Source organism: Lepidochelys olivacea (assembly GCF_965140295.1).
Source record: "Lepidochelys olivacea isolate rLepOli2 genome assembly, chromosome: 4".
NCBI lineage: Eukaryota > Metazoa > Chordata > Testudines > Cheloniidae > Lepidochelys > Lepidochelys olivacea.
Window position 1 is genome coordinate 27,597,800 of NC_140414.1, and position 17,143 is coordinate 27,614,942.

At 40.4% G+C, this 17,143-nt stretch overlaps 1 protein-coding gene across 4 annotated transcripts in view; it reads left to right on the plus strand.

Annotated features, from left to right (window-relative positions):
• The window catches only part of CCSER1 (coiled-coil serine rich protein 1), a 1,064,058-nt gene that overhangs the window by 106,625 nt on the left and 940,290 nt on the right, over positions 1–17,143 (plus strand). For all 4 annotated transcript variants that reach the window (XM_084627194.1, XM_084627195.1, XM_084627197.1 and 1 more), the window contains exons 2-3: positions 5,159–6,502; positions 10,036–10,223. In XM_084627194.1, coding sequence (XP_084483320.1) covers positions 5,203–6,502; positions 10,036–10,223 — 1,488 coding nt within the window. In that variant the 5' untranslated portion in view covers positions 5,159–5,202. The remainder of the gene's footprint in view (positions 1–5,158; positions 6,503–10,035; positions 10,224–17,143) is intronic.

The window sequence follows — 17,143 nt, forward strand, 5'->3', positions numbered from 1 at the left end:
AGCTCTGCTGGCCATAGATTTCTCCTTGTGTCCCTTTGCTTCTCTTACCACTTTTCTACAGTTCCTAGCTTCTGATTTATATGCATTACTAGCAACTTCCCTTTCCTCCATTTGCTATATATTATTTTTTTTATAGCTGCCTGTTTCAGGATACAAACAACAAGTAACTGTATATGCTTGTTATTATTTTCTAAATGTTCAGTGCTCTTACAGTGAAACTGATTTCTTTGGCCAAAACTAGGGATAGTGATTGGCTAATTTAGCTTTCATATACTATTACTTAATGCTCACCATTTCTTTGCTTTCAATTAGAGTTTCTGATGGGGTATTCATAGAATCATTGAAGATTAGGGTTGGAAGAGACCTGAGGAGGTCATCTAGTCCAACCCCCTGCTCAAAGCAGGACCAACACCAACTAAATCATCCCAGCCATGACTTTGTCAAGGTGGGCCTTAAAACTTCTAAGGATGGAGATTCCACCACCTCTCTAGGTAACCCATTCCAGTGCATTATTTTTTAACATCCTAGAGGCAAAGGAATAACCCCTTTCCCTGCAACTCTTTCACAGCAGGAAACAATTGAAGCAAAGTGGTAGCTTCCAGGTCTTCCAATTTCTCAGTTATTTACCGAGCGTGGTTAGGAATAGCAGAGGGTCTCCCAGAAGGACTCTATTTGGTAGGTTCCTCCCTGGTCTGAGAGTAGTAAAGCCAAGGAAACAATTAGTTTCTTTCAGTTTTCCCTGGCAATTCATCTCTTTCCCCCTCCTTCCCGCACCGCGAGGTATACAATAAAATCTGCTATACACAGATTTTATGTCCATATCCCACCTGGCATCTCATCTCAGGCAGTGTTTACTAAAGCTGGGGGGGCACACAAGGCAGAGAAGTTTCCCTGAGGGCAACAGGGAAAGCGCTCTGACCCACACCACTCCTTCACTGTGTACTGGCATCTTCAGTTTTGGTCACCTTTCCCCCTGCTCCTGCAGCAGTCACTAATGCCATTAGGGGCAGGAGAAGTCCAAGCTCAAGCAGCAGCCTATTGGCCCAATCATCTCTTCACTGCTACAGCAAAATTTGAGAGCATGTGACCAGGCCCCAGGCAGCTACTAATCAATGTTGCTTTCCAAATATACCACCTCTCCTCCAATAAATGGAGAATGGGAGGGGATGAGGAGAGATGGCAGCAATTATGCCGGGGATGTGCCATGAGTGGATGTTGTATGTAATATACATTGTCCTAGGGATGTACAAACCCCACATGAGTCAGGAATGAGTTGAGCTGCCAGGGCTTCACCCCACAACACCTGAAGTAGATGTCAGGCTTCAAAAGGGGAGCTCGAAAGGAAAAGCACAGCTTCTTGGTCCCTGGCTGGGAGGGATAGACTACTTTCAGCTCTCATGGGCGAGTAGGCTGGCTGGGGTGGGAAGTGAGAAAGATTGCTTCTATCAGACGTAGGCTTGCACCAGTCCAGGTGGCATATCAGCATTAACTTTCTCCTTCCTTTGCAGAGCCTGGGTGGGGTGAAGAGTCTGCTGAGGATTCAGCCCAGGAGGGGTGGAAGAGAGTGTGTTTTTGTGCCTTTAGTTTGGACTTTGAGTACCTTGGAAAGGTTGGAACGGGCGTGACTTTGCTGTAAGGCTAAGTGATCTTGAGTTGGAAAATGGAGGAGGATGGGTGGGTCAGCTGGAGACCAGGAGGAAAACAGAGGCAGAGTCACTGACACTCTGTGCCATGCTGTAAGGCAGCATGGAGGAACGATATGGCCACAGTATATGTGTATGTAGACTAGAGACAGAGAGAGGGTGAGAGAGAGAATGTGTGTTTGGTTGGAGAGCTGTAGTAAAATTGTTTATGAAGTTGGATCTGTAGTCAATCACTGTGTGTCTGGGAAACCTGTATGTTATGATTTAGTTTGTATTTTACATGTCAGCAATTCTATTGCCATCCTGAGCAAAAATCAGTGTCGACAGCCTTTCTGTATTCTTCCTATAAGGGGTGGGGAGGAACAGCATGCATAGACCCCATGAAAGATTACAATGCCTCCAGCAATGGTTATCAATTATTGTGCCCAGCTGGTAAAGCTGAGCCTAATGAGCACAGGTCAGTTGGAAGAAATAAGCTCATTTTGTTCTCTAGATACTGTCTCTGTATTTCTGGAGAAGACAACAGTATGCAAAGTGGTTAAGCAGGACAGAGTGAATTACTGTGAATACTTCAAATATAAGCAAATAGCTGCATAATCTCTGAATTTCCTATGTATCTCTCATTCTTACTCAGTAACAGAAACACTACAGTGTAACCTGGCCTTAAGTGATACTATATAATAATGTACAAAAATACTTTTTTGCATTTGATTTTCTGTAGCCCTTTTAAAATAGCTTAATCCTCTCCAGTAAGAATTATATTCAAATTTGTGTTTTGATTTTAGCTGAAACCTCAGTACTATCCACCTCAAACTCTTATGTTGTCATCAAATGTAATTTTAAAAAAAAGAAAGAAGAGAGATTAGCTATCATTCCTAGGATGCGGCTTTCATCTTAAACTTCAAAATTGCTTTATTGATTTCTGGTCTTTGTGAATCCTGATATTGTGTCTGCTTAGGTGTACACACACAGACTGTGACCTTACCAACTCTTTTCTGCTGGAGCAGAAAGTATAATACAAAGACTAGTCATCAAAGAAGATTCCATGAACTTATTTTGTTGTTATTCATTCTCTTTCTATGGTATGACATACCTTTTTCTGGTTTAGTTTTGCTATTCCTTGATTTTTTTTTCATGTTGCTCATGCCTATTCACTTAATGTGTTTTCTTCTCACTGCATTTCTTTAGGGCATTTGGGCAATATAATTAATTTTACTTCCTTACTTTTTTTCTTCCAGTTTGATCTAGAAATTTGTATGGATCATAGAAATGTAGAGCTGGAAGGCACCTCAAGTGGCCATCAAGTGCAGCCCTCTGTGCTGAGGCAGGACCAAGTAAATGTAGACCATCCCTGATAGGTGTTTGTCCAACTTGTTCTTAAAACCCCGCAACGATGCGTATTCCACAACCTTTCTGGGAAGCGTATTCCAGAACTTATTACCCTTCAAGTTAGAAAGTTTCTTCTAATATCTAAACTAAATCAGCCTTGCTGCAGACTAATCCCATTAGTTCTTGTCCTTCCCTCAGTGGACATGGAGAACAATTAAGATACATTGCCTGAGTTTTTAAAAAGCTGCTGAATGCTCCTAACTCCAGCTGAAGTCTCATCTAAAAGTCAGATCTACAGCCTTGCTTGTTCTTATAGCCATGTGACCTGTGTCACTATTTTTCTGTTTGTGGATCTGATCCATAGTACAACGCTTCCTATATTTATATTGCAGCTGCATTTTCCTGAAGTCCAGCTGCTTTCCTGATCGGGATCTGCTTCTGTTCATTAGGTCAGAGATATTTCTAAAAATCGCAGGGTGTCACTTTTGGCTTAAAATTGTTTTTATTAATTTTGAAGGTAATTTAATATAAAGGAGAATGGTAATTTGCAAAAGTGAGTTCAGTAAAACATTAAAAGGAAATCTGTAGAATATAAATGCAGAAATATAATCATAAATATTTAACCATACAAAACTAGACTAGAAAAGGGCCTAGGAAGAATGTAATGTTAGAGCGTGAAGTTGTTTGACTCGAGATCTGGTGTTTCCCCTCCTGTGAGATTATTCATATAGCTTATAGTTGGTGTAGTTTTGCCTTCATTTTCAAAGGAACCCAAGGGAATTAGGCACCAAGTCCGCACTGAACTTTAGTGTGAACTGGGCACTTAACTTCTTTTGTTTCCATTGAAAATTACAGATTGTAGGTGGCCAAAAGAATGCTTGGCCCCCTCATAGACCACAGAGAAGGCATGATCCTTTTCCCAGAGAGTTTATAATCTAGAAGTAGACATGGTGCAAAAGTGATAGGAACAAATAATGTTTGGGCAGAGTATTAAAAAATATCTACGGTATTTGATACTTTTCAGAGTAACAGCCGTGTTAGTCTGTATTCGCAAAAAGAAAAGGAGTACTAGTGGCACCTTAGAGACTAACCAATTTATTTGAGCATAAGCTTTCGTGAGCTACAGCTCACTTCATCGGATGCGTTCAGTGGAAAATACAGTGAGGAGATTTGTATACACACAGAACATGAAAAAATAGGTGTTATCATACACACTGTAAGGAGAGTGATCAAGATGAGCTATTACCTGCAGGAGAGCGGGGGGGGGGGGCGAGAAAACCTTTTGTAGTGATAATCAAGGTGGGCCATTTCCAGCAGTTAACAGGAACGTCTGAGGAGCGGTGGGGGTGGGGAGGAAATAAACGTGGGGAAATAGTTTTACTTTGTGTAATGACACATCCACTCCCAGTCTCTATTCAAGCCTAAGTTAATTGTCTCCAGTTTGCAAATTAATTCCAATTCAGCAGTCTCTTGTTGGAGTCTGTTTCTGAAGTCTTTTTGTTGTAATATTGCGACCTTTAGGTCTGTAATTGAGTGACCAGAGAGATTGAAGTGTTCTCCGACTGGTTTATGAATGTTATAATTCTTGACGTCTGATTTGTGTCCATTTATTCTTTTACGTAGAGACTGTCCAGTTTGGCCAATGTACGTGGCAGAGGGGCATTGCTGGCCCATGATGGCATCTATCACATTGGTAGATGTGCAGGTGAACGAGCCTCTGATAGTGTGGCTGATGTGATTAGGCCCTATGATGGTGTCCCCTGAATAGATATGTGGACACAGTTGGCAACGGGCTTTGTTGCAAGGATAGGTTCCTGGGTTAGTGGTTCTATTGTGTGGTTGCTTGTGAGTATTTGCTTCAGGTTGAGGAGCTGTCTGTAGGCAAGGATTTGTGAGAGTGATGGGTCGTCCTTCAGGATACTATTGATACTATTTATTTGATACTATTTATCCTAATCTTTTGCTCGATTGCCAGAGTTTCAGAACTGCATGTTGAACTGTATATTGTTAGTCTAAGTGCCATGAATAAAATAAATGCATCAACTTCCAGTTGTATTTAAAATGGACTTTTATAATAAAAAATGTCATTCACATTTTCATATCTTCAGATTGATTTAAAAATGTGCCTGCCCAAAGATTTAGGTTGACGTAATAAAACATATCTTTTTTTTCCCTCCTCACCCCAGATTGGTGTCTTGGCTGTCTAGAGTCCCGAACACTTCAGGTCCTGATGGGGGACTCAGGATCAAGACGTTCGACTCTTGTGTCTCGACTGCCAATATTCAGGAGAAGTATTAGTCGAAGACATGACTCACTTCCTTCCTCACCCTCCTCCATTAATACTGTGGGTGTTCATAGCTCCTCTCCCTCCAGCACCAACTCAAGCTCAGGTAGTACAGGCAAGCGAAGGAGCATATTCCGCACTCCTTCCATCAGTTTCCACAACAAGAAGGGGAGTGAACAGAAGTCTGAATTGGCAAGCCAGAATGTAAGTATTTCAAATGGTGTTCAGTCAACTCTCAACAATTTCCAAAAACCGAGCTTGGAAGAACATGTTAAAAGCAGAGGAAGGCATTCAGTTGGTTTTGGCAGTTCACGGAGCAAGAAGATAACAAGATCTTTGACGGAGGACTTTGAAAAGGGGAAAGAGCCATCAACTAATAAGAATGTCTTTATAAATTGCATACGTTCTGGAAAAAATGAGGGCGATGACTCTGGCTTTATAGAGGAACAAAGTAGACAATCTATTAAGGAATCCTCACGGAAACTTCTCCCGAAATCTTTCTCATCACACTACAGGTTTTCAAAGCCAGTCCCCCAGAGCCAGTCAGTTTCCTGTGTACAACAGTCTGGATGCTTGTTGGAGATTAAACCATATGTTGAAAGCGACCCTGTAACAGTAAAATCCTCTCCATCATGTTCTGCTGAGATAACAGAATGTGCAGGAAGTTCATTGCAATCACCACAACTTTCTGCAGACCTCACCACAGTCCAGACCCCTTCAGAATTTTTAGCCTTGACCGAAGAGTCTTTCTCAGAAGTTGACGTGGTGCCCAGTAGTGGAAACACGGCACCACACACAGAGAACTTTGACAATAATACCTCTACCTCTCAAATTTTCCTCAGTCCTGTTGTTGCTTATGTGAGGAAAATAGATCATGTCGAAAGTACTTCCCTGTCTGCTGTTATATCTCCTGTGAATCATACAAGCTTTTGTAGTACAGAATCAAATACCTTACCTAAAAATACTGCTGCTAATCAAACACAAGTATTATTGCAAGCCACTGAACTTCCTGTTAAAGAAGCTGGGCACATAGGAGAAATTAACTCAGCAGATGCACAGTTAAAAACTTGTGCGTTACATCATGGAGAAAAAACGGTGGAATGCTCTCCAAAGGCAAGTGGATTATGTGGGGACCAACATGAAATAACGTTATCTGAGTGCATTAGAGAAACAATTCCTGTAACAGAATCGAAGATTATTCCCTCCTCCTTTGAATCCCGATCCTTTAAAACACATCACTCTAAAGGTAGGTCATGTGGATTTTTGCCTTGATTCTCTTGAAAAAGGTGTTCAAAATTGTAAAATAGCTTTACACATTTGCAGTATTGTTAACCCAAAAAGTAAAAAAGAGCCAAACTTGTGCTTTTGTTTTTGAAAGATTAAATACATGTTTTTTATCTGTCTTCTGATTTTTAGCTTACTCGGTCCACTCTCAATGTGTGATGATGATGATAGAGTTGCCAACTCTTGCAAATTTATGAGTAAAGTAATTTTGGCCAATGAATCTCTTGATTTTGGGAGACGTGTCTGGGGGGTCTTATGATTTTTGATCTGTTGAGGTTGGCAATACTGGAGACAGCCATAGAACACTAGGCATCAGGATTCGTGGTTTCTGTTCCTGGCTGTGGGAGCAGGCAGTGGTCTAGTCGTTGCAAATGGCATAGCCAAATGTAACAGTGCCCCTGTTTGGGTCATCTGGAGGCAAGGAACCGCAGATCACTGACTGTAAAAGCATGACCGTGTGGTACTTGAGCTGAAGAATCACATCTTTTAGGATGAAGTATAGCAGAGTCAACAGCTCTAGGGGTATGTTTACACTGCAGTAAAAAAACCTGGGGCACCGAGTCTCAGAGCCTGGTTCAACTGATTGAGGCTTGCGGGGCTTGGCCTGCAAGGCTAAAAATCGCAATGTAGATGTTCAGACTCTGAGACCAACCGTTCTCACCACGTTTAAGAACCTGGGCTCCAGCCTGAGCCCAAATGTCTATGCTGCAATATTTAGCCCCACAGCCTGAACCGGGCCAATCAGCTGACCCGGGCCAAGTGCAGGTGTTTTGTTCCAGTATAGATGCACCATAAGTGTAGTCTAACTGTGAGAGAGTGACATGGGGCCGCATTGTGTTAGTGTGAGTTACAGAAGTGCCTAATTTTGCATATTGAAAGACTCCATATTTTGAAAGATTGTGAAATAAAATGGCTAAGACTTGCTTTTGTTAAAGGCTTCAATTATATTGCCTTCTCTGCCTAAAGTGACCTTGTGCAAGCTTTCAGTTACCTTATTGGTGAAATAGGTGAATAATAATTACCCTCCAAGGTTGGCGTATGAGACTGGCTCATAATCAGGATTGTGAAGTACCAGAAATATTAACAGCCATCAGTGGAAAATCTCGGTTTAGAATGTATAGTCTCTGGTCCTGCAGTTAAATACACCATTCTCTAGACTCCAGGGCATGCATGGGGATATATTGTGCCCATGTTTTGCTTTCCCAAAGTAACATGAAGGCTGCATCATCATGAGACTGCTTGCAGCATGAGCCAAAGTCACGTTATTCACAGGAAATTCGAGAGACTTGGCAAAACTGCATTTGTTGTATGTATTGTTAAAATTTTCAAAAGACTGCATGCCATTTCCTAGGAGTGCACAAATACCTATTAGCTTGGGCACTTAACTGTGTATGCAAATTGGGTTTGTGCATAGCAGGGTTAGTCCATTATTTTTTGTCAAAGTCCAGATTTCTTGGTCAAGGTATAGTCAAGGTCCAGACTCCAGAAAAATATAATAAAAAATAACAATAATGATAAGTAAATAAAAAAATATTTTGGGGCCCATTCAAAAGCACCTGATGGTCCGGATTTGGCCCGTGGTCTGCCTTTTGGCTATCCCTGGTGTATAGGAATTTCTGCACATGTTCCAGCACTTTGGAACCTCAGGCACTGTATGATGATAGTTATCAGATGAATGACATTGTCAGCCTAAAATAGGCAACAGACTAGTTTTTGTCGGAGGGCACATCTTCAGTTTGGTAGTCTAGTCAGTTTACATAGATGATTTAAAAACTTCTAGGTACTACTTCTGTCCTGTGTCTCATTGAGCTTGTCTTCACTGCAGTGTTAGCCCAAGTTAACTCCTCTCGAGTTAGCTTCGCTCGAGGAGAGAGGTCACACTGCCAAACAATACTTGAGTTGCCCAGATAGTTTGTATGAGTAGCACAGAGTAACTGAGTCCTCAGTGGAGCACTCGCACCAGTGCCAGCAGCACTTGAGCTTCCACCCGCATACTCCATGACAGGTGAGTTTAAAGCACGGCTTAAACCAAGCCGGAGATTTATGTGTGTGCAAAGGAGTTACGTTAGGGGCAGCACTCAAGTTATACCATGAGCTAACGCTGCAATGAAGACTTTGTCTTTTTGTTGTTGTGATTTTACCATCTCACTTTCCTGTTGAAAAACAACAGTAAAAAAAAAAAAGTTATTTCTCTTCCTTTGTTGGTGTGAAGTGAAAAACTCATTTAAAATAAGAAATTGGCTGACTATTCAAGGGAAAAAGTGAAACTAACTATGTGCAGGATGCTGTCAAATATACACATTAAATGGGACAAATAGAGAAACATATTTCAAATACAGTAATTTTACATTGTGTGTATTACGTGAGGAGGTAAAAACAGTAATGTGTGATTTTTTTTTTAGTGTTCACTGTGTCCCTCTAGAACAGTACTTGTAAAATCTAAGATCAATACAAAACATGTATGTGGATTAAACAAAATTCAAAGGAAATGTGTTTTGCTTGGCATTCATCATTTTACTTGTAATGCTTTGTTGTAGATGGAGTATCAGACTAGACTACAAATTGATTGCATGATCCAATATGGCAAGTGTATATACTTACATATTAACAAAGATATATTAAAAAAAAATCTTGGACTAACATCAGCCCATTCTGCAATAAGAAAAGGAGGGAGAGTTTGATAGAACCACAAGGTTTTCTGTGCTATTGTGCTTCTCCCATCTTTAAAATCCCTCCCCTGCTTCCACATGCCTGAAAATCTAATCCTTCTCCTCCTACCCAACATATTCATTTATCTGGGGCTGGGAGCTGGGATTCAGTTTCCCAGCGGCAGAACAGATGAAGGTGGGTGCCAGGTTATCTTGCTTTGGTTTGGACAGGTGTGGAGCAGAAGTGGGAAAGTAGGGTGGAGGCCCAGCCCAGAATGTCTAGGCCTCATGCAGTGCTATTAAATGAAGCTCCAGTCCTGAAACGAGTGCCTTCCCACCATGCAGGCAAGTGTGTAGGGCGTGACATTACAAGTCATGTTTGCCTGGAACCCTTAGAAGCCTGCTGGGGGCTGTGGACTGTTGACACCCGAGCCTGCCCTGGAGAACAGTGGAAGCCAGTTAGGTTCTCTGCACCAGTGGATTAACTGGTAATAGTTCCTGCAGAGGGGGAGGCGGGGGCGTGCAGCAGTTGAGCACAGCAGTGCCCTAACATGCTAAGAATTAAACAGAGAAGGGGTGAAGGGACTTCTGCACCTTGGGAAATTGTGGACTGTTCCACTGGCTGGACATACAGAACTAGACCCTTGGGTAAAGCCTCGTAGGCTGGTGGCCTAGTCTTGGCCTGACAATTTTGCATACTTACAGGTACAGACAAACAGTACAGCTCTATAGTAAATAGTTGAATAGCTGCCACTCAGCATAAGTGTTTGAAGCAATGTGACTTTTTTCCAAAGAAAATATTTTTGTAAATAGCTGCATGTAAATACTGATTTCTTCTCTATTATAGTTAATCTTGCCAGTAGCTTCAGCCCTTACCGAGAAGGCAGAGTCATAGAGAAGCGCCTGAGATCCTCTTCAGAAGGCAATGCTGGAAGCAGCAGGATGATCTTAAAACCAAAGGACGGAAACACAGAAGATCTTCATAGCTTGCGGAAGCAGAGAGCAGGCTCATCATCTTCAAAAATGAACAGCCTGGTGAGTGCATTCTTACAGATACACATTTTTGCAATGGCTTTCATTTCTGTACTGATCCTTTTGGCTTCTAATGACTATTCTAAGTACGATAGAACACAACAACTGTATAGGAATATAAAGCCTTATCCAGTGCGGGGATATACAGTACAATACAACACTGAAAACTATAAGATACTTTTCAGAACAAAACCTCTGGTTGTAGTCAACACCAAGTATTTCAGAAGTCTGTGTAACTTTCTGTTGTGGGTTGTTGTTGGGTTTTTTTTGCAGTCATTATGTAATTTTCGATTGGCTGGGAATTTCAGGTGGGAACTTCTGGAAAACTTATGATTACCAAATGCTTAGTATTAAAAAAGGAAATAAGTTCAAATACTGCAAGTGGGTAAATGTAGTGCAGTATTTGTAATTGTAGTTTATTGGGCCTGATTCTTCAGCAGTTTCCTGCTGGTGTGACTCTTACCTCAAGGAGTCACACTGACATACACCTAATGTAACTCAATGGAGAATCAGGCCATAGTCATATGGAAAGTAAATCACATATAACAAGGCAAGGCTAATTTCAAAGGGCTAAATGCTCCCCTTCCATACACAAACCAGTGGCGGGGAAAAAAATTCTCCAAACTCACGACAGATAATCTTTTTTTTGAGAGCCTCTCCTCCCCCACTTCAGGATTGGGGAAGTAGACAGCACACTTGTTTTCAACAGCCATTATAGAAGATTACTTTTTGAAGCCTGCTTTGAGGTGAAGGGACAGTATAAGGAGCCTGTTGACTTTTAAAGTTGTCTGCCTTCTTGTAGGCAGTGCGGGTAAAGAACTTAAGGTGAGTGTAATGTGCTCTCGTGCTTCCTCAAGACAATAAGGGGAAGTGTAGAAGATGCTGCTGCATGCTGAACAAGTTGCAAGCAATGGACAAGTTCTGGTTGGTAGAGGAAATAACTAAATAAGTCTTGTGGTCAGATGGGTTGCTGTTGTGAGATTTCAGAGGAGCAGCTGTGTTAGTCTGTGTTCGCAAAAAGAAAAGGAGTACTAGTGGCACCTTAGAGACTAACCAATTTATTTGAGCCTAAGCTTTCGTGAGCTACACCGATGAAATGAGCTACAGCTCACTTCATCGGATGAGTGAAAGCTCACGAAAGCTTAGGCTCAAATAAATTGGTTAGTCTCTAAGGTGCCACAAGTACTCCTTTTTGTTGTGAGATTGTGAAGGGTTAAATAAGGATTTAGCCCATACAAATATCTGACACACAACTTGCCATGAAGAGTATGTGAGAAAGCAACTCCAAGATTCTCCATCCTACTCATAATTTCTGCACATGTCCCTCAGTAATCCTGGACATAAAAGAGGAAAAGCATACTCACAATGACCACTACACTGCAGGTAGAGTTAGGGCCCCGGTGGGGATTTCTACAAAGATTACCAGACTATCAGGATTTTTTTTTGCAGGGCTGTGGATTGACACCAACATGTAAAAGGACTCTAGCTGCACGTTCCTTCCACATAGTTTACAAACCATAATCTCAGCAATGCAACAAATAGAGCAAACCATCGAGGGCAACTTCTGTGATTCCCCACAGCTTTCTGGCTTCTGCTTAACCCAACTCCCTTGATTCTCTTCCTTCTGAGCTGCACTAAATTAACCTCCAGCTGGGAGTGTCTCCCAGAGCTGACCCTGAGCCCTGTTTGATAATTAACTTCTGGAACAACAGAGGATTGTCTGTCTCAGCAGGACTTCTCCTAAGGACATTGCTGAGACAGAAGGTAATGCTGATCTTTAGGCACTCCACCTGGGGGCACCCAAAGACTGGTACAGTGTCACAGTCTGTCTCATCTGGCTAGCAAACTGAATTTGCCATTTGAAAATGAGGGAACAGTTGTGTGCTATGTCAGCATTGAAGGTAACCTTATTTGCTGCTGAGCTCTGCACAGTTTAAGGTTTTCTGTTTTGTGTGTGTGTGGCTGGGGTCCTCCTGAGTGCTTGACAGAGAAAATAGAAAGAACAGTTGGGTTATCTGACTCTCACATGAGTGCTTGCCTCTACACACGCTTTGTATAGCCTATGCAACATTTATTAGCTAAACTTGACATATAAGAACATCAAGAACTTTTCCGTGCGTATGTGTGTGTCTTTTTTTCTCCTCTGTAGCAGTCACCAACTGTTTTGAGTCATTATTACTTCATTTATTTTATAGCATCTGAAAGAGCACTAGGCAAATAAACAACAACAACAAAGCCAAACATTTTCTGCATGTCTCCCTATTACCCTTTCTCGGATGCTGTCAGTTTGTACAAATGATGCAATATAGAAATGCAAGACCTATATCTACAGGAAAAGGCAACTAATGCCCACCAGTGAAATACTTCACCTAGAGAAATACAGTAGAGTGCTGAATGTCTCGATAGCTGAAGTGATTTCTGTGTAATTTAAAGAGAATAGCTACAGCATGTCTGTCACTTATCCTGGGTAGTTTGCATTCAAAAAGCAATAAATAAATCTGATTTTTCAAAGAGGACATCCTTGAATTGAAAATGTTTTTATACATCACCGTAAGTGTGCCTAGTGCTTTACAGACAAATTATAGAGCTTGCTGACTGAGGAGCCAGTCCTTCAAACACTTAAGGACATGCTTAACTTTCCTCTCATTGAAGTGGAAGTATGCATGTGAGTAAAATTAAGCACGTGCATAGTGATTTGCAGGATCAGGACCAAGTCATTAAACAGATCTTCTTTTCAGTTACGTAGTTGGCTAGGTTGCTGATCTCTGAATGTGAGATTTCACTTGAGTCTTTTTCTTAGCCATGTCACTATGTGCGTGGCAACATCTTAGTGTCATCTCCCTAAACAATAAGTGGGGTTTTGTTGTTGCATTTTTTTATTTGAATAGGAAATTCAAATCTTTTTGTATTTAGCAAGAAGATCTCCAAATTCATTGGTTTCAGAGTAGCAGCCGTGTTAGTCTGTATTCGCAAAAAGAAAAGGCGTACTTGTGGCACCTTAGAGACTAACCAATTTATTTGAGCCTAAGCTTTCGTGAGCTACAGCTCACTTCATTGGGTGAGTGAAAGCTCACGAAAGCTTAGGCTCAAATAAATTGGTTAATCTCTAAGGTGCCACAAGTACTCCTTTTCTTTTTCCAAATTCATTAGTGATCATTTTCTGTTCATTTACTACAATCATATATCCAATGCGTTCAGATCAGTTGTACAGTGGTTTTATGCATTGTGAAGGCAGAATACCACAAAATGAAAATCCCCCTTCACATAATGCTTAGCAGCACAAACATTAGTATAATATGCTCCCCTCCCCTCTCTAAAAATAAAGAACAGTCTGAGGCAGCTAAAAAGCCTGAATATAAAAAATGAAAAAAGAAGAAGAAAAGAAAGGGTGGGGGAAGCCAAGAAACGTGCATGTTCACAATAATACACAGCTGAGCATTAGAAGTCCAAGAAAGAGCTCTTCAGAATACCTGTCACAAGTGGTTAACCGTCAGTTCCAAGAATGTCAACAGAGAATTAATCTTAATAATTAATATTTTCCAAGTAAAGAAGAGGGGCAAAAAGTTCCAGAAATGGATGATATTAAACAGAGTAGTGTTAAAATAATTAAAAATCCTCTCCCCTTCTATTGAGGAATACCAAAGTATTTTACAAATATTTATGAACAGTTATAGGCCTCTCCTCACTTCTGCGAAGTCATTTCATATTGTGACACTTTGGATTTGTTTCAGCAAACATTAATAAGCAGTGAGAAAATTCCAATAAGGAGAAATGGATTTGAAAAGAAATATCACTAATTTTAACTCCCTGTGAGAGTGCTTCCCTGATGATGGCACCATTGCTTTTCTATTCTCCTCTGTGGAGTCAAATGACAGCTACAGATAGCAATTTCTTGGCATCATACAGAACATTGTAGGCATGTGCACCTTCACCCCCCTCCCCCGCCTTACTCCCTCTCCCCAGGGTAGAATGAATTACAATGTGGGATAGTAAAAGAAAATAGATTTTTTTTCTCTGTAAAGGAAAAGACAATAAGACAATTTCAAAACAGTTCATTTTATGCAAATGTTTAAATTATTCTGTGATTGAAATAATGAACTGTACTACATCAGAAGTTTTAACTTGACCTCTCAGGCTATTATAAAACTTGTATTTCTAATCTGAGTTTTGAATAAGCATTATTTTTGCAATATTGATTCATGTAGTGACTGACTTATGCCACAAGATGTCAATATTACACCATTTTAATATCCCCACACATATATATATATATATATATATATATATATATATATATATATATATATATATATATATATATATATATATATATATATATAAAATACTGAATTAGAAACCATGAATTTACTAATACATAAAAAAAAATCCTTTGAAGTGAGCTGTAGCTCACGAAAGCTTATGCTCAAATAAATTGGTTAGTCTCTAAGGTGCCACAAGTACTCCTTTTCTTTTTGCGAATACAGACTAACACGGCTGCTACTCTGAAACCTTACTAATACATAGTTGGTAGTACATAAGATTTTAAATTGCAGGGAAAGACATTTACTTTTGGAAGCTTTTAATGTTGATGAGCCAGTGCAACGTGACAGAACCTTTTCAGTGAGCACACTTGGTACTGGTGCAGTTTAAAGTAAGGAGCTATGTATTGCCACAGAACCTCTGCTCATGAAAGGTTTCAGAGTAACAGCCGTGTTAGTCTGTATTCGCAAAAAGAAAAGGAGTACTTGTGGCACCTTAGAGACTAACCAATTTATTAGAGCATAAACTTTCGTGAGCTACAGCATCTGAGGAAGTGAGCTGTAGCTCACGAAAGCTTATGCTCTAATAAATTGGTTAGTCTCTAAGGTGCCACAAGTACTCCTTTTCTTTCTGCTCATGAAAGAAGATGAATACCACATCTAGCCTACCATTTTCAGCAACGTGCTAGATTAAACAAGGCTGACAGCAGCAAGCTGAAATAAGGGATAAATGATTTAGGTTGACTTGTAGAGTGGAGAGAGCGCTGGAGTAGAATATATGTGAATATAAATCCGCAGTAGAAATTGCAGAACTACTGACTTTGGTATGTAACCTACCGCTTAAATCAGCCTCTGTACCAAATGACTGGAGGACAGCTAATGTAACACTGTTTTTTTTTTAAAAAGGCTCCAGAAGTGATCCTGGCAATTATAGTCCGGTAAGTCTAACTTCGGTACCAAGCAAATTGGTTGATACTATAGTTGAGAGCAGTTTTACCAGATACGTAGATGAACATGGTATGTTGGCAAAGAGTCAACACAGCTTTTGTAAAGGGAAATCATGCACCCCAGGGTCCCAATCAGGATCAAGTTCTGTTATTCTAGTCACTGTACATATGTGCATGAAGAGATGGTCCTGCCCTTTGAAGTTTGTAGCCTAAAAACCCCATGATTTAATTGAATTCCACATCATCTTGGGAGGGATCAAATCAAAAGCTTTCTCTGTGAAACTAAAATTTGGGAAGGGTGATTTTTGTAAAAAAAAAAATGAGTAATCAAGTTAGAAAAAAAAATTAGCAATCAGATAATTAGTTAAAATAATTAGTCTTATCATGGAATTTATTAAAATATAGCCCGAAGATATGCCCTCACCCCAAATCCCTCGCATTATTGAAAAGCAGAGTACAAAATCAGCCCATCTGAAGCCAACAGAAAGGAACATAAACTATGGCAGATGGAAATTAGGATGGTTAAGAGAGATTTTGAAAAGCAAATAGCCAAAACCAAAAATGAATTAAAAAAAAAATCCTTAGCTTATCAGAAGACTGAAGTCTGTGATAAAACGACTGGAGCTGCTGGAATTAAAGGTAACCGTTAAGGTGAATAAGAATGTTACAGAGAAGCAAAATCACTTCTTTGCATCAGACTTCACTACAGAAGGTAATGGTAAAGATAGCTATCCCCGATTTGCTCTTTGTTGGTAATAAAGATGAGGTATCCTCAGAAATTCAGTTGTTAGGAGCAATGGTGTTGAAACACTGATTTAAATAGTCACTAAAACCAGATAGCATTGGTCAGCAAAGTGAACTGTTTGAAGTGGAAGGCATGTTATCTTATGCCTGTATTTAAAAAATAATAAGCACAAAGGACAATTTTGGATATTAAATGAAAGCATGACACCAGTACATCATGAGCTACACTGATTGCCTCTTGGCTTCTGGGAGGGGCTTAAGGTGTTGCTTTAGAACTATAGAGCCCTAAATGACTTTGGACCATCCTGCCTTACAGACTGCCTCTCTTTCCATGCTGTGTTGCCACATTTACAATTACTGTCTTATGGCATTAAATGGCCCCTTTTTTCAAGATCCCAAGCGGAGATGCCAATGGCTGAATGTATACATGGAAGATTATGGTGGTCAGGGCTGTCCATCCAGCACTAGAAAATAGGTAACTTTTTCAGGTACTTCTAGAATAATATTTCGGCCTGGCATGACATGAGTAATTAGAATATGGGTGAGGCCTCACATCTTGGGAGACAGCATTAGAGAGGTAAATGGATCAGCATGTTGGAAACAGAATGTCTGTACGAGCTAAGATAAAGGGGAACACCAAGGGAAATGATAAAAGTGGGTAAGTTGGGAAGGTCAAGAGTAATTGGTACATGGACAGTGTGTGGACAGAGCATGCAGTACAAGGATTTGTTCCTACCAAGTAACCAAGCCAGTCCCAAAACGTGTGAAACAATGCATAGTAAATGAAATGTAATGTGTATATAAAGGAAGAGATTTCCTGTATAACTTTAGATGTGGGGTATCCCCTGTACCCACCTCCTATGCTTAAGCCTGTTTGACTCAAGTATAGTTTGATTGTATGCCTATACAGATATCTCAGTAACCAGTTCAGAGTCAAGCTGAGTTCTTGTGGATCAGGTCTTGGAGGCTACTG